Below are 27,901 nucleotides of genomic sequence, written 5' to 3'. Positions count from 1 at the left end.
GCCTTTTTGATGAAGTTTGTTGAAGACTCAAAATATGCAATTCATTTGTACTGGAGGTCCTGGAAGACATCATAGGTCCTCTCACTAAATTTTTAGACATACCTGAAGAAGCAATAGCCTTGGTGACTATGAAGTCGCCTGACATTCTTTAAGGTTGGACTCAACACATCTTTTGTTTCCTAGACAATGCTAAATGTATTCTTTCTATGCAAAAGAGAATCTCCTTGTTCAACAAAGTGGATCCTAAATTGTGGAACTTGCAACGTCAGAGACTGCACCTATTGTGGTAGGAGGTTTCCTTCAGAGAACATTTCTTAAAGGAACTGAGTAGATTTACCACCACCTTCTCTTTGCTGGCTAGACCTCAAGCATAGTTTCTCAAGGTCTTTGGCCTTTATTTTTTTTTAGAGGGGTTGGAGGGGGAGGGGAGGGGCAGGACTGAGCCAGTCACATCAATGTGCGGAGCTCTCTAGAGAATGGGGGGAACATCTTTTCAAGACCAAGAAAAATGTGGGTGCTTCTTCTCCAACTGAGAATGGCATGGCAGAGATTGTGCAGACCACACACGAACTGACAAAACCTGTGGGAGTTTTACAAGTAAAGATTATCCCTTTTTTCCCATCTAAAGCTGGGAGACAAACCAGCAAAGTTTTCACCAGCATGGCAACCTATAACAGATATAGGTTCTTTAACCTGTCCTGAGTTTCCAGATAGAGTTCTATGGTTCCCCAAGACTGGAACGAAGCCTTGTCCTTTAGGTTTTTCCAATAGGGGTCTGCACTTGTAGACTCAGAAGACAAGGAACTGGAAACCAAAGGGGCCACAGCCGGCTCTACCTTTCACCCCTAAGGCTTCTTAGGCAACCTTTGTCTCATCAAGAACAACAACAAGAGGCTTTGTCTCTTAATAAATCTCAGGGAATTCAATAAGTTTTTATCACCACTTTAAAATGGAGGGGAAACATGTTGCAGGATGTTCTTTGGTTGGGGATCTCAATAGTTCACCTAGACGTGAAGGATGTTCTTCATTGGCACAATTTTCAAACCCTGTTGAATGTTCCTTCAGTTTCGTTGGAGGGGCCATGTCTTTGAATTACAGGTCCTCCCCTTTGGGCCATCATGATCCCCTAGGTGCTTCACAAAACTGAAGTCTAGTGGTGGAGTTCCTCAGGGTGAGAGGCCCGAGACTGAATCTATCTAGATTACTTTCTTGTTAAGGACCAACATCAAGTTCTTCTGCAGGCCCACATGAGACACAATGGTGCTCCTTCTGCAACTACGCTTCGCAATCAATGCACAGAAATTGGAACTCGCTCCAACTCATTCTGTGGCCTTTCTGGGTTTCACTTTGGTCTCGTAAGTGGCCAGTCTCGGTCTTCCTCTGCAAAAGATGGGTAATATCAAGAAGGAATTGTTGAAGGCTTTAATTAAGGACAACATTTCACTGAGTTTTTGGGCAGAGCAGCAGGGCTTCTCTTATCCTCTATCAAATCCATCTTCTAAAGGCTCCTACATTATAGAGCTCTTCACAGACAGACGGCGCATGACTTCACGTCTTCACAGACTGCCTGTTTCAGATATTCAGAGTTCAAGTCTATTTCGGAGGAGGCCTAGCTGAAACTCCGGTAGTGGCTTGTTCATATGAAGGCCTGGAATGCCATGCAATTTGTTATTCCAGTCCAGACCAGATCATAGAGTTGGATGTCACCCAGAAAGGCTGGGGAGCATGCAGTGGAGAGGTTTCCAAAGGTGGAGAGTAATCTACTGACAAACATGGACTCCACATCAATTTCTTAGAACTTCAGGCCAGATCACTTGCACTGCTGTGCTTGAGGTGAGACAAGGTCACCTGTGGTGTTCTACTCAGGATGAGAAATATCTCAGTAGTCAAACACATCAACTGCCATAGGTACAAGATCCAGACTCCTAAAATATCTCAGCAGATTTCTGGCACTGTGCCTCGAAAGGCATGGAATCAAGAACACAGTGACAATTTGGAATTCCAGAAATCTAACAGATTCAAGTAGTTTATGCTGGATAAGAAGGTGTTCCCACTTTTGATGGACAGATCGGGTCCTTGCAAGACGGAACTCTTTGCGTCTCGACGTAAGCGGCAGCTGCAGGAAATTTTCAGCTGCAAAATGGACTGAGAGGCAGCCAGGGTCTACTTTTTTCTTCATAAATGGAGTCATGGTTGCAGCTATGCTTTTCCATCCTTTGCCATACTTGCCTGGCTGACAATGCAAGTCAGAGGACAACAGGTGAAGGTGGTCCTAATAACTCCCCAGTGGAAAGCCAATGTGTGGTTTTCAGTTCTTCTGGAACTTTCCTTGGATTTTCCAATTTTTCTCCTGCCTCATTAGCATTTTCTGACCTGTGCAACTGCACTAATTACGTTTAGAAAGGTTTCTTCGACTGATGTGTCGGTGGAGGATAGATGGTCAATCCCAGGTCTTTTGAGACTGTCTGCTGAATTCATTAACAGGGCTTGGGCAGACAATACAACATGGAGCTACTAATCGACTTGAAGGCTGCTCAGTTGGTGTCTGGAATGGGATTTAGATCCCTTGCGGCTGAGCCTTATCCATCTAGTTAACTTTCTAAGAGAGCATGCTGAGGCAGGATTAACCTACTGGACCACAAATGCCTTCATATCAGCCATTTTGGCCGGATGCCTCCACATTAAGGGTTCCCAGGTGGATAAACATTCTCTCATTTGTAAACCTTTTCAAGGTATAAGATCATCTGGATCTCCTGTCCCCAGGTATTCCCATCTTTGGGATGTTATTCAGGTTCTCAACCTATTCAGTTTCTTGCCCTTACAATTGTTATCTTTCCCAGAAAAAGCTTTCAGGCAAGCTGGCAGTGCTTCTATGGCTAGCTTACTGCAGAAGGGTGTTGGATGTCTGTGCACTGGATTTATCGGGCAGGGTGTCTACCTCTGATGGGTTAACGTCTACCATCACCAGCAGGAGGAAATCCAATACATGATCGATTACTTATCTTGGGTTTTCAAACTTTGTTTGGTCAAGTGCTTGAAGGCTTATGAGGTCATGACAGCATATATGAGACCAGCAGGTGTTCACCAGCCCTTGACAGCCGTGAAGAAATCTACTGGGACTGTGTCATAGGCCACTAATGTCCAATGGGTGCATTGAGCTTTGGCGGACGCAGGTGTAGACACTTCTGTCTATGGATCTTACTCATCAAGAGGTGCTACAGCTCCTTAGAGGGGAAGGAAAGGGGATATGAATGCTTAAGACTGGTCCTCTAAATCAACTTTCAAACTATTTTATTTCAAACCAGTGTTGGGATGGCCTCTGTGGTTGAAGGTAAGCTTTGAAAATGCATGATCCTTTCCTTCAGCCCAGATATAAAAAGTAAAGTTCCCTAGTGTTTATGCCAAAGTTTCAGTTCTATTAAGCACAACGCTGCTAGGATTATCCCATCTAGTCACTCCTAACACATTTGTGCGGTTTCCTTTTTCCCACCATTTGAAAACGGATAACTAGTAAGATACAAATATCCTCTCTTTATGACTTGTTGCTAAATGCACACATTAAAGAATGATTAGGTTTTTGAGATATTTAACAGGAATGGACAATGGTCATGAGATTCACTATTTTTACTTAGGTGGGCATGTTGTTCTTAAATGTTTTGAAGTTATATTTCATTGTTTTTTTGTTTTTTTCTCGTTTCTTGTCAGTGCCTGTGAGCAAAGAAACAAGTGTGATGTTAGTTTTGGAGGATGAATTCCTCATAATTACAGTCGGAAACTAGCACTGGCAATGCCAATGGGTCTGGCTTTAAAGGAATGGTGTTCAGTAAAAGCATTAAAAGTAGACAGCATGGGAACAGATATGTATTTGTGTGGAAGCAAAGAACTGTAGAGTAATGTTGATGGAGGTTAAAGGGTCAGGTAACTATTACATTGTAAAATCAGTGTAGGTTATAGACTGCCCTTCTCCCGTCTGTGCTGCTGCCAGAGAAAACATCCTACATTATCTTGTTACCTAAGCCACTTTAATAACAATACAATGTGGTGGTGTGTGCCCCTGAAAGTTCAATCTCGGGCAGCTGGATAAAAAACAAAATGATCGCAGCTGTGTGGAAGGCAAGCACTTTTTTGTGGAAGCACACATTTGTCCAATCAAAGCATGTACTCCTGGCTCCCAATATGTAGGTGGAGCCAAAGCCCCATTGCTGGAGAATCTCGCATAACTGCATGGCGAGAGCTGCTCTGTGATCTTGGACCATAAAAAGGAAGCTTATGACAGTTTTTTTTATTATATTCTGTGCCTTAGGATAGGTCAGTTGGGGGAAGATTGATGACAATTTGCACTGATGGTTTAGGGAAAAATAGTTTGTTTGTTTTAATTCACTGATAACATGTTTTGTTGTTCTTTTGTGTGAAATTCTAGAGTTAGATTAAGGATAAGAGAATGGATAGCTCTTGCCTTCATGTCCTTAAAAGAACAAATGTCCTGTTACAAAACCCATGAAGGTTTGCATTAGCCATTAAAATAAAATAAAAATACCCAACAAACATTTAATCCAGATCTTTACCAAAAACTTGTGCAAACAATCTCTTGTAATGATGCTAACATTGGTATCAATATATCTGCTAGATTCAACAGTGATAAAAATATACAAATTCATGATGAAATATGAATGATACAAGAAGGGGGTGATGGTAAAGCAGATCTTCACTTATACCTACATAGGCAGACCACTAACAGTATTAAATAGTGAATAAGATTTAAAAATCAGAGATAAGGGTTTTAAAATCATTTTCAGAAAATCCCTAGTGCAATTGCCAATTTATGAAGCTACAATTCAAACATATTTAAAGAGAGGACTTTCAAAGTAATTCCATCAGCATATCTGTAACTTTCAATGTTGTAAACAAAAAAATACAGATAGACTTCTCCCTGAGAAGTTGTTTGAAATATGGAAAACGTCATAATTTATCTCACTAAGGCAGACACCGTCCATATTATTAATTTATTGATGCCTTGTTCAAAGCATATACAAGTTGTAAAATTATCAGAGCGCTTTTTTAGATAACTGTACATACATACATGCAGCACACAAGAGCATCTGAGAACTTCACAAAAGTCAATTATATCTGGTGGGATAAGTAAATGTTAACAGATCACACCATTTTTTCCCCTATAAATGAGGTGGAGAGTAAGCAAGGAAACAATGCATTCAGGTATCAAAAAAGCATCAAAGCACTTTACAGAGGTCAATATACATGTAAAAGTTAAAGCTTACAGGTTCTGCAAATATAAGAAAAATACTTAAAGATTAACAATATGTGTAGGATAGGGAAGAGCCAAGCTCGATACAACCGCTGTTATCTATACAAAGTAAATATCATTACAAACATCAGTTTGGTTAGCTGAAACATTTATCAAATTAATAAACAGAATAATCTGCCCCAAACCTCTAATCAATTACAATGTAATAGAAATTAAATAGTTACTTGCCTTCAGTAAAACTCCTGATGAGACTATTTAACAGCAGATCCTTCACCTGAAGAATGGTTCCCAAGAGCCAGACTGGATCCAAATATTTTCAAAGAACTTTTCCCGCTAGGTGGTGTTGTGTGGATCTGCTAAGGTATCGTTCTGTCACTGAAGTGACAGAGTGGAGCCAACTATAAATACCATCACAGTGAACTGTCAAAGACTCCATCCATGCCCTTGGATGCGGGGCACAAAACAATTGTTAGTACCAGTGGGCAAAGCTCTAATTTGGGACTTTTTAAAATGGACAAAGAGGCCACTGCACAGAACTGGGAGGTGGGAAGGCAGTGAGGAATCACCCTTTCACCTTTAGACTAGATACCTCAGCAGTACCTTCAAAGGTGGAAGGTCTGAGAAGTAAACTTGGATGAGGAAGGCTTGCAGGACTGAGCAGCAAACTGTCACTCTTGTCGGAATGGACTGAAGGCAGCAGGATTTTCTGACTGCATGTAAGGACGCCCATGTCACAGTCTAACAGATGTTCAGTAGTGGCAACTCTATTGCCAATGCCATTACAGCTGCTTTGGCCCTGGTGGAAAGAAGGGGGAGGGAGGGATCTTCTTAGCCTGTGCGTTCAAGATTTTAATGCAGAGGACGACCAAACTTAGAGAGAGTCCTCTTTTACACCACCTTACTTTTTCTTGGTACCTGTGAACCCCACAAAGTGTTGATCACTACACAATTGTCGCATATGCATAGAGTAGAAACTCAAAGCTCTCTTGGAGTAATACAAGGGGAAACCTTCCTTTCAAGGAAAATTTAGGGGGTAAAAACACTGGCAAGCTGACTGAGGCTTGAATGGCATGCACATCAGGAACATCAGGAGTAGATTTAGTTCCCACAGAGGTACGATGCAAGGTTTTTGGAGGAAATATATGTGTCAGACTCGTCAGAAAATGCATGTAAACTAGCTATTTAAGGGAAACATAAAAAGTCCAAAAGTGCCAACAAGTAGCCCTCAGCTGTCACCACTGCAAAACCGAGCAGCGCAAATTATAAAACAAACAATACATCCACACCACACCCACACTAGCCGACACACTTTTCCCAGTACTCTGATTGGATGGATGAGTATCTGGCAGCAGGAATGAATTCTACCATGCCAAGCACAAAATCAAACGAATTTAGCTGGCACTGCATAATTTCCATGCATGGAGGGGAAAGATTGTGGAGATTCGTAGCAGGACTATACCCCATCACCTGAAAGGGTAGTCATATCAGAGGATAAATGCTCAGGGTATGTAGGCAATACACTATCCTGGCCCATTCCGGGGACATTAAGATGACTTGGGCTTGGTCTTTACTAACTTTCCTCAGGCAGGAGATACAGTGACGGGAATGCATGCAGGTGACATCTGTCCCATCACAGACTAAATGACCTTTTGGAGGAGATTCCACTATGCAGAAGGTCTGACACTGTTTATTCACAGGTTACAAACAGGTATAACCAGGGCATGCCCCATTCATCAAAGCTGCTCTGTACCACCTCAGGATAGAGACACCTCTCATGGTCTGTCTGCTGATGTCTGTTCAGCTTTCTGCTATAGCAAACCCCACCAGGTTGTAGGCTGCCAGAAAGATCTTCCGATAGTCTAACAATCTTCACAGACAGAGTCTCCTGCGACTGCTGAAGATTGGTAGGAAGGCTTTAAGGCCAATCAGATCACTTGAAGATTCAAAAGACTGATATAGAGCTGGCTCTTCGCTGAAGATCAGAGGACTCTGATCTCCAACTCCTCCACCATCTGTCCCCAATTGCAGAAGTGATGGGTCTGTCAAACCTGTACATTACCGGTGGGGAAAAGAAAATAGACTGCCACAGTTCAGGTGGCACTCATCTGCCACCACACAAACCCCTGAACCATCTCTTGTGAGATATGAACACAGTTGTTGGAGAAGTAATATAGGACCTGGACACATTGAAACCTCAGGTTCCAGTGGAGGGCTCACATGTGCCATCTGGCATACATGAAGAGTAAGATCCACAAGGCTATGAAACTGAGAAGCTTCAGCGCATCCTCACTTTAACCCAGGACTCAGTCCAAAAAACATGAATCATATTCAGAATGGTCCAGACTGCCTGCAGTGGTAGAAACGCCTTAAGCACTACTATGATCAAGACAGCCCCAGTGAAGGGAATCATCTGTATTGTGTTCAGAAGGGACTTAATCTTGTTGATGGAAAATCCTACAGAAATCAAAGATAGGCTTTCATCCCAAAACAGTCTGTGACCGGTAGCTTTGACCACATATTTAGCAGCCAGTCGTCAAGGAACAGGAATACATGTAACCCAATATGAGCCACAGTTAACGTCGGTGGGACTACAGCTAGGGTATATGTAAACACAGGTTATGCACTTCCAGATACAACATTCAGTCCCCAGGATCCAGAGAGTTTCTGAGTCAGAGTGGGCATTCTGAAACTGTCCTCCTTTTAAAAGGCATTCAATAAACGAGGTCCATTATAGGTCAGAAATGTCTGTCTTTTTTAGGATGAGAAACTAGCATGAATAGCACTCCTAGCCCTTCTTGAAGTACAGCACCCACACAGTGACACATTTGGCCAGTCGGAAATGGATTTTAAGCATCCAGATAGCAGCATGGTTCTCCTGAAATCTATCTGATGTGTGGGGGATAGTAATAACTGGAGATGAAATGAGAAGCAGTGCCTAGCCCTTTTGAAAAATTTGTAAGAACTCCGAACTATCAACAAACAGATCTCCAGTTAGGAAAGAAATAGCACTTTATGAATACAGGAACCCACGCCAATTCACTAATGAAAGCTAAGGACCCCCAACTGAAACAATATTGATGATTTGAAATGCAAAACAATACATAACTGATTAAATACCTTGTTTACTTCACAAATGATTAAACAAAATCAAAATTTACATTTTAATGGAAAGGCTGGCGCTTTTCTAAATTCAACTGAGGCTACCTATCGTCCATACTATATTCTGTTTCATTCAATTGTGCTCTCCCACAAATCAATCTGGGGATACCCACTCAGTTTTAGTCACCAAATTCCATCTTTATAGAACATTTGAATGTTTTTAATTTTACATTTTGCTTCTTTAATTATATATACTTTATGAACCTGATATTATTATTTAACATTCTAAGCATTTGCAGACCCCCTAAATAGTCATTGAAGGACCCCTAAGTGTCCCCAGACCACAGGCTAAGAACTGCTAGTCTAAATCCATTAAAGGGCATGTCCATAAGGGACACTTAGAGATACCCTGAACACTGGGTTGACTGCATCCCGGCGTGTCTTCAAAGCACTACACTGGTGCCAATAGCACAGCCTACGCAGTCAATGACTTCAACGCCTCTATGCAACATTGTAGGAAGCCGGCTCTGTACATACTATATGAAAATGAGATACAGGGCCTGATTATGACCTTGGTGGATGGGATACTCTGTCACAAATGTGACGGATATCCTGTCTGCCCTATTACAATTTCCATTATATCCTATGGAACTTGTAAAACGGTGGGCGGCATATCCATCACGTTTGTGACAGAGTATTCCATCCGCCAAGGCCGTAATCAGGCCCATAGTGTGCACAGAGTCCAGGGGTTCCCCAGGGGCTTCACAAAGGGCAAACTAGATAATATTAATGCTCTCTTTTGTGGTATTGTGGTCGAGCAGTTAGGCTTATCAGCAGGTAGTGCAAAGTATTTGCTGTACACACACAAGCAACAGAAGAAGCACACACTCAATGACTTAAGTCCAGATCAATAGTTTTTATATAGCAAACATGTATTTTCTTAATTTATTTCTAGAACCATAAGATTCAAGTTTCAGGTAAGTACTTCAATAGATTCATATTTCACATATATACCAATAGTACTTTGTTTGAAATTGATAAGTTATACAGTTTTTTAAATATTGGCAATTATCTGTTTTAAAAGTTGACAATGCAATTTTCTGAAACAGTTCCTGGGAGGGGGAAAGAAAAGTTAGAACGGTTTACAAGTAAATACGTGACCTACAGTTCCAGTCTCTGGTAGTTAGGAAGTCCACAGATCGGTGTTCAAGTAAACCCCAAACACCCACCTCCAGCAACACGGGCCGGCCGGGTGCAGAGGTCAAAGTTGAGGCAAATTTAACATGGGCTCCTGCAGAGACTGGGGGTACTCGGAATCAGGCCTGCCTGTAGTTAAGTACCCACGACTTCGGAGGGCAGACCTGGGGGGTTTAGAGGAGCACTGTGGGGGGCCACAAGTCGGCACCAAACATGCACCCTAAGCGGCACTGGGGTGGCAGGGTGCAAACAAGGCGTTGGGTTTCCAATGCTGGTCTATAAGGGGACCTCAGGTGTCACTCAGATGCTGCAGGCGAGGTCCAGGGGGTCGGCTCTGGTGAACGTAGCTGCACAGTAGGTCAGGTTCTCCAAGGCCTGGGGGCTGCGGATGCAGTTATCTTTTAGGCGTCGGATATCTTTGTCTGGAGCTTTCGCGGTCAGGGGGATCCTCGGGATTTCCTCTGCAGGCGTCGCCATGGAGGAGTAGAGCGGTCAACCTAGGGTGGGCACTTGCTCACAATCACCTGGGAACTCTCTCTAGCTGGTTGGGCTACCTGGTCACTGGCCAGAGGCGTTGGGTGGTCAGGACTCATGGATCCGGAGAGGCTCTGAAGTCCCTTACTTGTTGTTTCTTCTTGGACAGTGCCCCTGTTCACAGGAGTTCTTGGTCCTTGGTGATGCAGGACAGGCCTGTGGAGCTTGGCAGACGTCGCTGGTCGATAAGGATGTGTTGCTTTCTTGTTAGGTTAGTTGAAGCAGGTGGCAGGCCGGTAGGGCTGGGGCCAAGTTAGTTTGTGCCCTCCTTCTTCTCTGTTGGGGTTTCAGCTTAGAAGTCCCTCTTTCTTGTCAGGTCACCAGGAATCAGGTGAGCTGGGTTCAGGGAGGCCCTTAAACCCTGGATTTGGGGGTGTTTCAGGGGTCAGATGGCAGTAGCCAATGGCTACTGTCCCTGAGGGTGCTACACCCTTCTTGTGTCCACTCCCTTTGGGAAGGGGGACACAAACCTAAACCTATTGGTCCTTGTCCTTCAAACCAAGATGGAGGATTCTGCAGGGAGGGGGTCACCCCAGCTCTGGACACCTTAGGAGTGGTCCTATCCGGGGTGGTCACTCCTCCCTGCCTTCCCTAATTTTTCCACTAGACTAGCCATCAAAAGTGGGGCTTTGTCCAGGGGGGCAGGCAACTCCACTAGCTGGGGTGCCCTGGGGCACTGTAACAGGAGGCTTGAGCATTTGAGGCTCACTGCCAGGTGTTACAGTTCCTGCAAGGGGGAGGTGTGAAGCACCTCCACCCAGGACAGGCTTTGTTTCTGACCACAGAGAGCACAAAGGCTCTCACCTCACGTTGTCAGAAACTTGTCTGAAAGCAGCAGACTGACACCATACAGGGAGCATCTCTAAGATAAATCCCACACTGCCATCTGGCATCATTGTGGGTTTATTATGCTGATAAGTTTGACCAAACTTCCCAGTATCCAGTGAAATCATTATGGAGCTGTGGAGTTCGTAATGACAAACTCCCAGACCATATACTCAATATGGCTACACTGCACTTACAATGTCTAAGAAGGGACTTAGACACTGCAGGGACATATTGCTCATGCAGCTATGCCCTCCCTGTGGTATAGTGCATCCTGCCTTAGGGCAGTAAGGCCTGCTAGAGGGGTGACTTACCTATGCCACAGGCAGAGGTTTGTGGGCATGACACTCTGCCTTTTTCTGCCCACCAGCACACACAAGCTGCAAAGGCAGTGTGCATGTGCTTGGTGAGGGGTCCCCTAGGGTGGCATAATACATAATGCAGCCCTTGGGGACCTTCCCTGGCCACAGAGCCCTTGGCATCAGTGGTACCCTTTACAAAGGACTTAATTGTGTGCCATGGGTGTGCTAGTTGTAAAAGACAAAGGTACAGATTTTGGGAAAGAACACTGGTGCTGGGGCCTGGTTAGCAGGATCCCAGCACACTTTCAATTAAAGTTTGTATCAATATCAGGCAACAAGTGTGGGGGATGAGGGGTAACCATGCCAACAGTGGCAAAAATATACTTTGCTGTGTCCTGGTCATCTTAGATCATTTGGGACAGTGAGTTCCTGATGTCATTTGGAACCGCTGGCGAGATCTTGCTGGCCAAGTCCCAAAAGGCATGGGTGCATCTATCCCAAAAGTACACAGCATTCAAAGAGCTAAAAGTCAGACTAGCTAAAGAAAAACATTTTCTTTTCAAAAGGCATTGACAGGTTTCGATTCCCTACTTGGGAGTCTGAAGGAAAAACACTCCGACTGACTTTAATTTTGGATGTTTGCACCAAAAGACTCTGAAGCGTACAATGTCTTGTCAAATAATAATGGTCACCAGAAGCTGGTCTGTGACGTATGACCTTAGGTAGGCTGGCCAGAGAGACTGAGCATGGCTTAGAACAAGTGACCATGTGATTGCCTCACTGAATGATAAGTGTCGCAGATTAAGTTGGACCTGGTTGAATTATTTCAGTCAATAAATTAGCTCTGGTTTCCAGTGTAGGTTTACAAGTGTAGCACTTCTTGTGCTCTACACACTGCTACTGCAAAAGAGGCACTGGTGGTGAATCCAGTTTATTTGCTAGTGAGGTATTTAGACCACTGGAATTTTGTAGGTCTAAATACAGCCCAGCCCTTCATCACTGTAATGCGGTGGAAGGGGATATTTTTTGCCTCCTCGTCATTATCATGTTCTAAGGAACATTGGGTACCCCCTAAACCGCACAGGAGACAGAGATCTCTATTCACGGATAGCACTAGCTTTGCGGGCGAGGCTGAGGATGAAGGTCTCGCTGCATAACCATTGATTGTTCCTTAGTTATTTCATAGAGTGACATAAGTCTGGCATGGGTCGACAGATAATCAGGGTTACTAAACTGGCATCAGTGGAAGCAGTTTTGGCACGGACAAAACTGCCATAGACTTTGGGCCTGGAGTGGAAGTCTGGACTGGCATGAACACGGGCCCAATAATGCCACCATGGGAAGGACCCCTGGAAGTGGTCCACCTGGGCTCTTTGGCAGCAGTGGGTACACCAAAGGGAGCAGTAGCACCTGGAAAATGTGCAGCATGGACTCTTTGAAGGACACTATATGTTGAAGGATAGATGATGGCCTGGGGAATTCCAGGTGCACCAAGACCAACTGTAGGACTGACTTAAAGTAAGAGGATGCCAGACCCTTCTAGTGACGCCTTTATGACTTCTTTCTAGACTACAAGTTGCGGGATGGGACAGGTTGCGCTTGGCTTTCTTTCAACATAATGGAAGATTAAGGGGAGCATTGCTGAAAAACCTTTTGGATCCAGTCTGGTGCCTGGGAATATTTTAAAGGTGACTAACAGGCAGTTGGAGATACCCATCAGAAATCTCTTTTTCCACCTACCAAGTAAGAATGTGCTTTGGCACTCTAACCTTTAACCATGTAAGGAAGGGGATACAGATCTCTCCACTGGCTTAAAGAAAAGCATCATATTCGTTCAAAATGCTGTGTTTAGTTGACATGGCCATTATTGGCAAAGTAAAACGTTATTTGACCAACAAACTGTGTTAACTAAAATAAGAACTCCAAGGCCAGTAGGGCAAACCGTAATACAATCAGATATAGTAAAAAAAAGGTGGGTCTGAACTTTGGGACCAACATTTTGATACTCTCCCCGAAGTGATTCTCTCCCAGAAGTGATCAGGCTAGAAGACCATTACTTAAGATTTTGCCACTAAATACACTTTTAATAATGTCCAGTGCAATACTGTTACTGTAATTTGTTAACAGTTCTCCAACTATACTGTAGACAATCTGGTGCCACAGCAGCAATAATCACTTTTTGTATTGCAAATGCAATCAAACAATGAATCAATCAAAATCAATATTAAGCAGAGAATATGCCTCAATAACAAATGGCAACATATTAAGGACAAAACAAAACTGTTCTTGCGTTTAAGGGGTTATTTGATGGTGTTATAGCAGCTCTTGTAATGGAAGCTTTTCAGATGCAGTAACAATGGTACAAAAACGTATGATTCATTATTGGTCCAAGGCACAATGTATTTTGGTCTCTTCATCCAAAGGTGGGTGGCAGGATCACAAAATGAACATTTGAACTTTACAAGGTCAGGAGAACTCATCATACTCCATTTGTGATAGGGCACTGAGGGTCTTCAACAATATAACCAATCATGAATTTGTGAGGAATGATCATTTTTAATCCATGGGGTCTAATATAGGATGCTGACTATCAGACCTAAACATTCTTTAGGGGTATAAGTACTTTAAAAACTAAAGCAGTTAATTTAAAGTGCGTGGATGTGAGAAATTAGTTGTAAACTGAAGGATGTCGCACTATGCAACATTCTTGGTCACCTGGAAATTGCTAGGTTTCCAAAGGGAGAGAGGCTCAGTTGGCCCTACTGTCGGATATCCTAGCGGAAGGCCATCCGCCAAAGGGCATTCAATTACTCTGTATAAAGTACTGCATTGTCTAAGACAGGCTTTCCAATGAACTATTGTTCAGGTTCTCAACTACCGTTCTAGTCACAAATGTGGTAAATTTAGAAATGTCCGCATACAATCATGGTGGGAAAAACTTCCCAGAGTGTCAGAAGAATTTATTTCTGTTTTCCAGCCAGAAACACTTTATTTTTATTTGTAAAACAAGACCAATACTGAGCGGGCTTTACATTATTGCAGAAAGTGCTCCTAACTTTTCTGCAGGGGCACTTTAAAAAAAAATGCTCTGCACCAAGATGGAGAACTAAAATATAGCATGCAATCATCCACTGCTCGAGCAGAGGCAGGGCTTCCACCATACTGGCTGATTGGCAAACTACTGGCTGATGTCTTTTTGACGCCTTCAGTCTATTTAAAGCAACAGCACAACTCTGCTTTATAGATATAGCGTAAGGCAAGACATTTTGTTTTTACTAAGCATACTTATCAATAGAGGCTTTCAGGCAGTCTTATTCATCGACTGGTTTGTTGTTGCGTCATTCACATTTTTCTTCCACCCACTACAGCATACATCATGGAGCATTTCATCTCACTTCTGCCATTAGCTGTGTTAACTGTAAGGGAGAACACTTTGCCTTTTCCCAAGAAGCACATACCTAAAAAAAGTAGTTCCCTTCAGTACCAGAGACTGCTATGGCAAACTGTGATTTGCGAGGCTAACTTAACAGGTTTGCCCATGTTTACTCATGTGTTTACTGGTGAGGGCCAGGCTGCTCCTTAAAAATAAAGGTTTACAAAAGCCATGACAAAACAAAGTAACAAATGACAAAGTCAAAGGCTGGCAGCAAAATCCTAACATTTTGGCTTTGCCAATGCTTGCTGATTTTGTGACAGACCGCTTCAGTGGTTGAAGAGGAGGATGATATGATGAGTTAAATTAGGTTTCTATGCCAAAAAAAGAACAATTCATTATCTGCCTGGCCATATTAGAGTATTGTACAGTAGCAACATTTCCTCTGGTACTTCACATTTTTTTGTGAGATAATACAAGCAGAGCTGTACAAAAGCAGTATGACCATATGCGCTCAGTTTAAGATTGTAAAGCAAGATTAGAGCTACATGCTTTTCATCATTGTGTGCATTACTATGCTCCAAAAGAATCACAATAGATCTGTCCACATTAACCAATGTTGTGACAATTGATTTTTTGGCAGTGAATACAGACTGTCTGTAAACAATTATGTACGATATTTTAGATTTGTAACGATACCCATTTTAGACGTGTATTTTTTTTGTATTCCCGTATTGATCTCTGAATAATGTATGCACTGGACAAAAACCAGAAGATGAAATACTCATAGTGAACCAAGGTGGATTCCATTACATGAGTGTATTCAAACCATATATGCTTTCTTGTGAGTGCTCTATACAGGCATGTGCAGTACTTTGTTATTAAGCAGAAGCAGGTCGCAATTACTACTCACTGTGACCAGTCTCAGCCTAAAGACTTGCTAATCCACTTTTTGTATGAACTTCAATCTAAAGGAGAAAAAAACAACTTGCAAAACTAAAAAGCCCATTTTGGAAAATGCAAGCACACAACGCCCAGCATTACTGCTTAGCCAAATAATGTGATCAACATTTACGGAGTAAAGAAGCTGCAAAAAACAAGCTGTCCAAAAAAAATTAAAGATTACGACCGATGCACAGATAAATTTTTGCATGGATAAACAAAAACCATTGATCAACTCTCCAATGTAACTAACAAAACTGCCGTCCTCATCACAAAAAAGCTTTAATAAGGTTAAACAAGCATTGGCAAAGCAAACAGGTCACGCCTTAACAGACTCGTTGCTTCTGCCAATGCCTTTTAATCATGCTGTACAGCATCTAACCATACGAGAAAATTAAAAAAAAAAAAAAAAAAAAAAAAAAAAAAAAAAATGACAATGCAGTAGCTGGACAATGTCATTCTGTAGGGAAGTGCATGCATTAAACACGGATGTGCATTCCCATAAAATGACGCACCTCAGTGGCCATCTCATGGCACTTTTTGTGTTTTTTAAATGTTTAATGGGGATTTAGGTCGCAAAGGACGCGGGCAGAAAAGAAGGAGGTGTGAAGGTGGGAAGAAGCACACAAATGAAAGCAAGCAACATGGAACAGAGTCATGGTCAAGGAGCACGAGGATGAACGGAAGCAACCTGGGGGATCGGGTAGAAGCACGTCGACGAACGGAAGCAGCATGGAGAGTTCACAGAAGCACACGGGCGAATGGGGGCACACGGGCGAATGGGGGCAAATAAGAGCGCAGAAGGCAACATGAGCAGGTGTGTGGGCCAGAAAGACACGGGTGAGAGCGCGACACGGAGCAGAGAGAAATACTTGAGGCTGCTCGTAAATATAGGTACGCGCACGGAATGCTTCAAGAAATGAAACTTCAGCTTCCAAATTGTGAGCAGTGGAAGGTGTAGTGTTGCGCCAGTGGTGACACTGTGCGCTGGACACTGAATAAGTTGTGTGGTGTAGAGGGGTGTGACCACTCCTCTACACCTCGTGGTGTTTCCCCCTGTTGAGGGGCCTGCATTTGGTTTAACCCGAGGTCATGTGACCTGGGTAATAAAGGAGCGGCCGGCCGAGGGGCGTAGTCAGAGTTCGCCCCATCAGACATGCAGGACTACCGTGTCTGAGTGCGGAGGCTGTGGACACACGTCGGGCTGAGACCCGTGTTTAAATAACTACCCGTGTCTGCTGTCTTCATTTTATGGTAGTGCCGGCCGTCGCCGACACTACAGAAGGCCACAACTTAAGTACTTCAGCGTTACGCAAGGTAGGGGGCAAACACAAGAAGAAATAGTAAAGCTGGCACTTAATAAACAAGCATTGGCAAAAACCAATAGGTCTCGCCTGTGCAAGAGTTTTTTTCTTTTCTTTTCTCCCCCCACCCCCTTTGCTTTACAGTAGTATGGGTGCATAGATGTTGAGGGAATTTTGCAGGTACACCGAAAGCGGGATGAAATACCCTTGTTCTTTTTACAGAAACACTGGCAGATTTGTTTCTTCAACTAAGTAAAACACGTCTTCTCAAATGGGGAGCAAAAAAAGACCTACAGAGGCCAACATTTAAATTCAACCTATATTTTGTGTTGCTGTAGTTATTTGAGCTTTCACAAAAGTATCGGTCTACCCTCGGCAGGTAGTTTCTCGCACGAAACCATTCATTTGTACAGTCTAGCCACAGGAGGACAATATATGTTTTTAAAGAGAAACACCTCAATAAGACAAAGAGGACAGTGAATTGTCTTAAATCATGACTGAAATGTAACATGAATTTAGTCAGTTAACCAGATCTTATCAACTTTATTAGCCGCAGCGGCTTGAGATTTCACTGATAGCATAACTGTGGAAAACATTTAGCTTCTAACAGTTTTCAGGATGTTCAAGTATGAGGTAAAGATGATAAAACATTTACTATCAAATGGAGGAAGCAGGAGTAGGGCGACAAACTGGCTCTATGTCAAGGGGACCTTGATTTGAAAACAAACAGTGCTATCTGTGTGCTGTAGTTGTTATGCATTTTAATTGGGCCAATTGGAGCACCACATGTGACTGTAGGAGGCTGGCCCAGTGTGTGGTGGACACCTATGGTGTTACACCTTATACTGGGTCCAGGCCACCCTTATTAGATAGTGTTACAGTGTCTAGGAAGCCAGGGCTCTCTAGTGGTAGCTTTGGTGAGCAGCCAAGACTTAGCTAGGAGTGTTAAGCACTTGCAATACCATAGGAACCACACAATAACTGATCACACATGAAACAAACCACACCGTGTTGCAAAAATAAAGCTACTTAATTACAGGAACACCAAACTAGATTTCTATAGGTAAACTCCCCCCACCTCTGGAGGTAAGTATATAAAATATACTCAGGTAAGTTTTGAGAAAAAGCATAAAATAGCTGGGGGCCTAACCATGTTCTACAAAGGGGGACTGTGAGAATGGGGCCCCCACCAGAGGCTATGGAGTAGTTAGCCAAGGGCTGGGAGGGAGTGGAACCCCAAGAGGTAAGTATCTAGAAGATCCCCCAGCGATCAGAAGAGAGATAAGTTACATGGTCGTCCCATGGGCTAACAAGGGGACTCGTAAAGGGAATACTGCAAAAGCAGGACCTGGCCAATGGAATCCAGCGGTGGATTCCAGATTAAGAAGACCTGCAAAATATAGGGACAGGGTCCAGTCCACGCAGGAGTGTCCAGGTGGGGCTGGAGGCAATGCCCACCATTCTGTGGGTGAAAATCCGGGTTGTCGGTGATGGATAAAGTCCAGCTGTGGGGCCCAGCACCTGCAGAGGAATCGCTGAAGTCACCTAGGAGCAGTCCCTTGTCGGTCGCTGGATTGCAGATGGGTCAGTGGTCAGGAGGACCAACAACAAGCAAATGCAACTGGAGCTGTTGGAGATTTGCAGAGCTGAAGAGGACCAGGTCTTGGGGTCATGACTCTTGGAGGGGAGTCCGGACTGACCCTGAGAAGACAGGAAAGCCAGCAGAAGCAGTCGGAGTACCCACAAGCAACCCACTGGCAGCAGGCACAGTAAGTCGCAATCAGCACACCTGAAGAGGAGTCCCACATTGCTGGAGCAGCAGAGAGGAGACAGTCCTTGCAGATGTAGAGTGCTAGGGGCCGGGGCTACTTGGAGCCTGAAGATCCGTTGGGGCAGGAGTCAACAAGCTTTGGCTGCTGCAACAGTCACAGTGCAGACGGGTTCTGTCTTGGAGGAAGAAGCAAGGGCTCACTGTCTCCCTAGTCGGACAGAAGGCAGAAAGGACCAAGAGGACCCCTCAGAACCACCACCTGTGTTGAAGAATCTTCGCAAGTCCAAAGGACAGCAGATCCCAGCAGCAGGATGTCGTTCCTTTAGGTGCCTGCGAACGCAGGGGAGTGACTCCTTCAGTCCAAGGGAGACTCCCTCTTGCTTCTTTGGTGCAGCTTAGTCTTGCCAACCCCAGAGGATGCACAGCTGTGGAAACGCTGCAGTTTGCTGACAGGAGCCGTAGAAACAATGTTGCAAGGAGAGGTCATCTCTGGTGTTGCAGTTTTGTTTGGTTTCTGTGAAGTCGAGCAGCGGTTCCGGTGGCCAGGAACAGAAGATGTCTTTGCAGAGAGGTCCTGGTGAAGTCTTGCATGACTAATCTGGAGACCCATCTGCAAGGGAGACCCTAAATAGCCCTGAAAGGGGTTGGTCACTCTCTGAGGGGACCAACTATCAGAGGGGGGTCACTGACATCAGCTACCTAACCTGATCTAAACCTGACCAGTCAGCTGCTCCCAGGGGCCTCTGCACATCTTGTTTCCAAGATAGCAGAATCAAGTGGCAACCTGGAGGAACTCTGGACACCACCCTTGGGGTGGTTATGGACTGGGATGTGGCCAGCTCCCTTTCCTTTGTGTAGTTTTATGCCAGAGAAGGGACCAGGGGTCCCTTGACTGGTGCAAACTGGATTATGCAAGGAGGGCACCAAATGTGCCCTTCAAAGCAGTCTGGTGGCATTGGGGGGGGATGGGCAGTTGGGGGAGGGTCTAACCTTCCCCAGCCCAGTAATGCCTATTTCCAAGGGAGAGGAGGTTGCATCTCCTTTCCTAGAGGAAATACTTTGTTCTGCATTTCCCTTCTCGAGCTGGTCAAGCAACAGGAGGGCAGAATCCTGTCTGAGGATCTGCAGCAGCCTGGGCTGCCCGCGGACCCTAAAAGACTGGTAGGAGCAAGTACTTGGGGGTCCTCTAAGGCAGTGTTCCCCAACCCCCAGGCCGCGGACCGGTGCCGGTCCGTGGATCAATCGGCACCGGGCCGCCCGAGGAACTTCAACTTCATTTCACTGTGGCGGGCGGCCGAGGCGCAGAGCATTGCGCCCTCCCAAGCGGGCCACGGAAAAATTAACAAACGTTTACCGGTCCGCGGCGATAAAAAGGTTGGACAACACTGCTCTAAGGAGCCCCCAGAGTGCATGGAATCATGCCACAAATACTGACATCAGTATTTGGGTATGATTCCGACATGTTTGAAACCAAACATGCTGAGGTTCAGAGTTACCATTACGTAGCTGGGCCACTACCTGTGGCCAAGTACATAGCTAAAATGGCTTTCCCGCACTTATAAAGTCCAGGTTATTGGACTGGAGTTCCTAGGGGCACCTCTGCTCATGCAGGGGTGTCCACACAAACCGGGACCTGCACCCTGCCCTTTGGGCTGGAAGGGCCTACCATAGGGGTGACTTATACTGAGCTGGTGTATTGACCTGTAGTGAAAGGGTGCATGGGAACATGCAACCTTTCACCCAGGATGCAAATGGCAGGCCTGCAGACAGCTTGCATGGGCTACCATGGGTGGCATAATATATGCTGCAACCCATGGGGGACCCCTAGTGTACCAATGTCCTGGGTCCCTGGTATCATATACTAGGAACTTACAGTGGTACACCAATACGCCAATAGTGGGGTGCACGAAGTACCAAAGCAACTAAATTTGGAGGAGTGAGCAGAACCACTGGTGTCCTGGTTAGCAGGATCCTAGTGAAAACAATCTAAGCACACTGACATCAGACAAAAAGTTGGGGAAATCATGCCCGAAAGAGGGGACTTTCCTACAGCGAAAACAACAATACTGTATAAGTATCTGTAAAACCAAAGTCCAGAAATGGAAAACTGGTCTCTGGGTGACATGGAACAAATTTCACCATGTTTGGGATCTCTTAAAAAACGTACTGACCATTAGATGGTATGGCGGGATGTCATTGTGTTCACGCAAGCGAAAACGCACACTGTGTTTTTATATTACACTTAATTTTCTGCCACGTTTGATAGAGCTTTTCTGCTCGAACCAAAGTCCTGCCTGAAACCTTTTTACACCAGGGCTTCCCTAACATAATTTCACACACTTTTCTTAAACAAAATTATGCAATTTCAACGCATAAAAAACATTCCATCTTGCTCAAGTGTGTGAGGCGCTCCTCAGCACAAAGAAAACAGAACAGACATCTGGCACAAACCTGAAAAACACGAGCGCTCGGGTGAAGTGCTCAAAAACAGCAATAGCGCTCAGAGGGAAATCCGTCACAGCAAATGTGACGATGAACAAGTTACTTACCTTTGGTAACACATTATCTTGTAGAGACTATATCTAGCTGCAGACGCCTTCCCTCCGAATTTCCCAACCAGCAGACTGGATTCCCTGCCTGCGCCATTTGGTGGCTTCATTCGGTTCCAAGTGGTGTCATCTATGTGATATCGCGGTCACCTATATATGCGCCACCCAAGTGCGTGGACCTCAGTTACTTCTTTTCAAGATTTTCCATGCCAGAAGAACAGCCATGAAATTAACTGACGATTGTGTCCAAACTAGAGCCCTAAAAGGGGTTCACCCTAACCCTAGCAAACTAGTCTGCAGAGGGAGGAGGCATGGGTGGGTGTAGGGAATCTACAGTTTTAGTTTCTACCAGATAATGTATTACTGAAGGTATGTAACTTGTTAATCTGATAGAGACTTCTAGCTGCAAATTCTTTACCTTTGAATAGCTACCCAAGGCATACCATTCTGGCAGTGGGCTGCGGACAAATCTTCTAGAAACACTGGAACACTAGAAAGTCCTGCAGGACCGAATGGTCTCTGCGGACCTGACTATCTAGGAAGTAATGTTCTTCAAATGTGTGCAGTGATGCCCATGTTGCTGCCTGACAAATGTCCAGGACTGGAACACTGCATGCAAACTCCGTGGTCGCAGCTTTATCCATGGTGTAAAGGACAATCAAGAGGCTGCTTTTTGGCTAAGGTGTAGCAGATTTTAACATAGAGAAAGACCCAGTGCAAAATGGTTTGTATCTGTATTACCTGACCTTTCTTTGCTCCCACATAGCCCACAAAAACTGGTTGTCCACCCGGAACTCTTTTGTGTGGTCAAGGTAGAACGACAACACTCTTCTTGGGTTCAGTCGGTGGAGTTGCTCCTCTTCCTTAGAAGGATGGGGGGGAGCAAGGAAGGTGGGCAGGGTGACAGTTTGCCCCAAATTAAATTGGGTAACCACATTTGGAAGGAAAGAGGCAGTAGTGCAAAGCACTACTTTATCAGGAAACACTGAAATATGTAGGTTTGGATCCCAAAGTATCCAGCTCACGCACCCTTCAGACAGATGTTATAGCCATGAGAAAGCTGTTTTGATAGTGAGCAGCATGAGGGGACAATTATGAAGTGGTTTAAAAGGAGCACACCACAGGAATGTAAGAACCATGTTCAAGTCCCACCGAGGCATAAAGAAGGGCAAAGGTGTAAACGTAAATAAAGAGGGTTGGTCAGGCAGCAGCAGAAAATTGAAAGAGCAGACAGATAGCCCTTAAGAGTGCCCAGAGCCCTGTTGGGCAAAATACAGAATGAAAGAAGATCATATAGGGAAGCAGAAAGATGATCTACAGACTTCTCTGTACGGTATTTTACAAAATTGTGCCAACAGCAGGCGTATACTGTTTTGGTGGAGGAACCCCTGGCTGCCAGAATAACATTACAGACTTCGGAAGAAAGGCTGAAAGCTGTCAACTGTTGCTGCTCAATCTCCACGCATGAAGGCGTAGAGTGGACATGTTCAGATGTAGGACCCTCTCCTGCTGCTACGACAGAAGATCCTCCTAAAGGGGCAGCCTGATCAGAGGATCGCTGCTTATTTTCAAAAGGTCGAGATACTAGACTCTCCGTGCCCAGTCCAAAGCCACAAGGATTGCTTAGGCCCAATCGTTCTTGATCTTCTTGAGAACTCTGGGCAGAAGTGGTATGGGGCAAAGGCGTACAGGAGACCTGAACTCCACTCGCGATAAAAAGCGCTGCTGAGCAATTGCCACCTTGGAAACTCGAACGCACAATACTCCTGACATTGCACATTCTCTTTGGAGGTGAACAGATCTAACCAAGGCTCTCTCCACTGCTGAAAGTGTCCTTTCACAACCTCCAAATGAAGATGCCACTCATGACCCACTAGGCATCAACGTCTGAGTTCTTCTGCCCTGGAATTCAAGGAATCTGCCAGATGTTTAACCACTAAGGTTATGCCCTGCTGTTCCAGCCATGTTCAGAGACACAGGGCTTCTTGACAAAGGGTCCACAACCCTACAGTGCCCTGCGTGTTGCAGTACCACATTGCTGTGGTGTTGTCTGTGAACACCTGCACTACCTTCCCCATGACAGAGGGAAGAAATGCTTTCAATGGCAGCCGAATCACAATGAGCTCTAGCAAGTTGATATAGAGCCCGGACTCTGCTGGAGACCAGAGTCCTCTGAGACCCTTTGCCATATGGCCGCCCCATCCCAGAGTGACGCATCAGTCAATACTGTAAGATCTGGTAGGGGAAGGAAGGGGGTCTGCCTCTGACCCAATCATGGCTTATAAGCCACCACTGCAGGTCTTTTGCAGTTCCCTCCAAGATATGGACCATGTCGGAGAGATTCCCCTGATGCTGCACCAACGTGAACTTCAGGTCCCACTGCAGACCCCGCATATTCCATCTGGCATGATTCACCAGCAGTATGCAGGAGGCCATGAGGCCCAGCAGCCTCAGGGTCAGTCTCACTAAAACCCAGGATACAGGCCGAAACATCAGCATCACAGTCTGAATATCCTGGAATCTCCGCTATGGAGGATAAGCACAAAATTGCACTGTTCCCACAACTGCTCCGATGAAAGGGAGCATCTGAGAAGGAGTAAGGTGTTATTTTGGCACATTTATAAAAAACCCCAGTGAATGCAGGAGGTTCACTGTAATCTGGAAATGGAGTGACAACAGACTGGGGCGAGCTCGCCTTCAACAGCCAGTCATCAAGGTAGGGAAAGACCTGTGCAGATGAGCTGCGACTACTGCATTCACCTTGATGAACACCTGGGGGGCACTGGTAAGGCCAAAGGGGAGTACGGTGAACTGAATGTGCTTGTCGCCTAACTTGAACTGCAGGTAACGCCTTTGGGCAGGCAAGATGGGCATGTGGAAATACACATCCTGCAAGACCAATGCTACCATCCAATCTCCTTGGTCCAGGGCAAACAAGACCTGAGCGAAAGTGAGCATCATGAATATCTCCTTCTTGAGGAAGAGATTCACAACAACTTTTCTTTGTGCCTCTTCCCAGAGTGTCCCGAGGTCCTTGAGTGGAAGGTAGAGGACTTGACGGTCCTGGAGCAGTACTGTGACCTTCTCCTGAACCGGGATCTCTGAGGAGTCGTCCTTGCCAGAGTCGACTGCCCTGCCACAAGCAGCTTCCGAGGACCGCTCCCTCAAAGCCTTTGGCGCGGTGGCCCGGTAATCCAAGCACGACTTTGAATCGTGGTCGCGCTCGAGACACCAAAGGCAGACAAGATGAGGGTATATAGCAGACATGGCACTGTGACAGGCGCCACATTGTTTGAACCCTATCTTTCTGGATGACATCCTCAACACAATTTGAAAAATATTAGACAAAAATGCTGAAAAAAGCCTGTCAAAAAACTACAGCGGTGAAGCTTTCTCTGGATCAGCGCAAACTGGCATGTAGAGACTAGAACTGACGTCTGTGCACCTGGGTGGCGCTTGTATAGGTGACTGTGAGGTCACATCTGGCGCCCACTACACCACGCCGCCCTAATGAAGCCACCCGACGGCACACGCAGGGATACTGCTCAAGCAAAAGTTTCTGGATTCAGTCTAACTCCTGGGAAATACAAAGGTAAGGGATCTGCAGTTAGAAGTCTCTATTGGATAAACAGGAATGTAGTGACCGAAATGAGCACTCATGTTACGGGCAGAAATCAAATGGATGAGTGCAACATGGAGGGGGTGGGGAGATCCAAACCAGCGAAAGAGAACACCAGCATATTTAATTTCCACAAAACAAAAAGCAAATGTAAATTTCAAAAACTTTACACGCACGTAATTATGAAGCGGGCGCCGGGGAGAACTAACAGGCGGACGTTGCCAGTAAGAAGTACACTGCCTAGCGTAGCCATAAACAGGATCTGGCACTCACCCAAACGCTGTGTAATCGGGACAGAAACATTATGATTTTCGGTTTTCAATTAAAACCGAAATGGAGAATCCGTAGAATTTTTAGCAATTAAGTTCGGATTGTTAAACCTCTGTAAATATTTTTGCTTTTAAATCACAACAGCGGACGTTGATTCAGTCTTTTTAATGGAGATCAGGTCAATAATAAAACAGGAACAAAACTATTCTACATCTCTTCTTCAGTAGCACTAGGTTAACACAAATGACGCTTGATCAAACTATCCAATAGTCTTGAAATTATTTCAAATGTTACTTGGGTCCGGTGTAGAGATATAGAACTATAAAACTATTAGGACTACTAACGTACACAGTGATCTCTCCTTCCAACATGGCTCCACGGTAGCGCCCAAGCGCCTCACAGCCTAGACAGGACTGTACCGACCATGCAGCTGATGTACACGGCGATCTGCATGCCATGAAGACAAGAGACTAATAACCTGCAGATCATCGTGTACGTTACCTGCACGTTTGCAATATTAGAAATGCCATAGGCTGGGCATGTTTTGTTCAGATAGCCAAAAAACACAACAATCCAAAAACATGAGCCAATGTAAAAGAAAAAAAAGCAAGCTGACACTGACATAAATGGCCAGAAGGGAATGGCTACATGCAGTAGAACCAGTCTCCATGGGAGGGAGCAACACACCAAAAGGAGGGACAAATATAAAAGAAACAGAACAGGAAAGCAAGCATTTTCAAGGGGCAGACAAAAGAACGAATGAAAAAGGATAGGCATGTTCTAAACCCAGAGAGTAGATACAGCATGTCTCGAAGAAACAGTGCATGTGCTGCCCAGGCAAGACCTAAAAATGAAAAGCAAACAAATGAGTGACCAATGGTAAGAAATGGGCGGGCTCTGACCCCACTGCAAGCTAACAAAATGTCTCGTAAACAACAGCACATGTGCTGTCTCATGTGAGACCTAAAAATCAATGAACACAGATAATCTATGTCCTTATGAAAGAATGTTCTGTGTTTAGCCCAAATTGTTAGAAAGCTGTCTTTTGGAAATCTAATGAATGGATCTTTAGTCAACTACAATCTCTGCTTCAAAACAGCTACATGTTAAACTTAGAAACCTGCACAAAGCACTCAAACATGAAACCCAAGAAGAGCTGGATTCCTTCTTTGACAAAGTCGAGTGAAAAGGACTGAAGTATTGAGAACCTCATTAACAGTAAAGTCACCTTTCAAAAATCTTCAGAATAGGTAGAAAGGAACAATATCCATCCTCATACCACTCCTGAAGCCAACAATTCACAAAACGCTGCAATTATTTATTTTACTATCAAAATGATCAGCCTAAAAAGGCAGACATGTTTTTTTTTTTTTAACTGTAATTCTTGTACTTTGCAAATTTCCTCAGTGTCTCATGGAACAGTTTTGAATCATCCCTTAACATGCATTCGCTCACTGCACTCTTTCTACCAATCAAAGCCTACTTATCAGTGGTGCTAGTACACACACATCGTTCATCAAAGCCTCCACCTAAATGAGAACACAAACTAGCATCTACACTCTCCCAGTAAGTGGGAGAGTCATAAGAAAGTAACCTACTCCATTTCTAAGACATGGGGTCACCTGGCCACAGACACCAGGGCTGCCTACCTGTAAAGAAGACTCAACCACTTCATCACAGACAGGCAGGGACCCTGGTAGGCAGCCTGACACTGGACTGAACAGTCATTTTTGTATAGTTTCCTCCAACGTCTCTGAATTGGAAAGTACCCCAGAAAATCAGAAACAGCTGAGAGTATTCAGTTAGCCAGGTGCTGACAACTGATCTTGCCATATCTGGTTCTTCACCCAACTCCAAAGGAGAGACCTCTTGTTCATGTCTGAGGGGGGAGAGCTCCGTAACTCTCAAGTGTCAACCTGAGCACATAGTTCCTGAGAAGTCAGCCTTTGTTTACTTGGCCTTTTTGCAGAGAAGCAGGATGCCCTGATGATTGTTAGGGGCTGCTCAGATGGAGATCACTACAGAAACAAATGGCTGAGGTTCTGCTGTTAGCGTTGGTCAAAGAGATCAATCCAAACACTTGTTTGTTGGATGAAGACGTAACATTCTGGCTGATTCGGTGTGCACTTGCACATGCCTGCAAAATCTACCTAGCACCCACACAAGCTTATCTCAGAACATGTCTGGGCAGTCCTTCTCCACAGCCAATCATCTAAAATTATATATATATCCCTCTGGCAAGACACAGATATTTACTCTGATGAGGTATCTCAAAGCTCATCGGACCTCAAAACTGGTTGTAGCAAAATGGATACATAAATATTTTGATTACAATGTTCTGATAGTGTAAGCACACCTACATCAAAATATATCAAGACACTAACAGCATTTTACTAATAGGATTTTACAGGCACAAACAACTGTTGCAACAAAACTCCACTGACAATGGGTTATCAATTCACACATTTCAGTTCTGAATTAATGGGATGACCTTACCATGAAATGAGGTTGTGTTAAAATGCGCTTAAGTTCCTTTGCATCATTGTTCTCTGGGTAACATGAAATTTCTTCCAATACCTGGAAAAAAGATGACATATAAGCGTATTCCTACTTTCTGTAAACAAATGGCATTCAGTGTGCTCGTGAATTATGGTGCACAATTCAGCAGTCGCCACTTAAATCTGAAAAACTTATGTCAACTTTTTCAGCTGGTGTGAATTACAACTGGAACAGGGGACTCAGTAGGTGCAAACTTTCCAGGCAACTCCAATTATAATCTATTGTACTGTGAACTGGAATACATTCAATTGTATTTGTGTCAGTCATTACTTATATATTTCTAAAAATTTTCAG

The 27,901-nt window shown here is 44.5% G+C and overlaps 1 protein-coding gene across 3 annotated transcripts in view; it reads right to left on the bottom strand.

Moving 5' to 3' along the window:
• CASK (calcium/calmodulin dependent serine protein kinase) overlaps positions 1–27,901 on the bottom strand; it is a 1,258,500-nt gene that overhangs the window by 369,835 nt on the left and 860,764 nt on the right. For all 3 annotated transcript variants that reach the window (XM_069204206.1, XM_069204204.1, XM_069204205.1), the window contains exon 13: positions 27,545–27,625. In XM_069204206.1, the coding sequence (XP_069060307.1) occupies positions 27,545–27,625 (81 nt within the window). The remainder of the gene's footprint in view (positions 1–27,544; positions 27,626–27,901) is intronic.

This window comes from Pleurodeles waltl, chromosome 8, assembly GCF_031143425.1.
Source record: "Pleurodeles waltl isolate 20211129_DDA chromosome 8, aPleWal1.hap1.20221129, whole genome shotgun sequence".
NCBI lineage: Eukaryota > Metazoa > Chordata > Amphibia > Caudata > Salamandridae > Pleurodeles > Pleurodeles waltl.
Note: the sequence above shows the minus strand (reverse complement) of the source record. Positions and strands in the feature narration are given on the sequence as shown.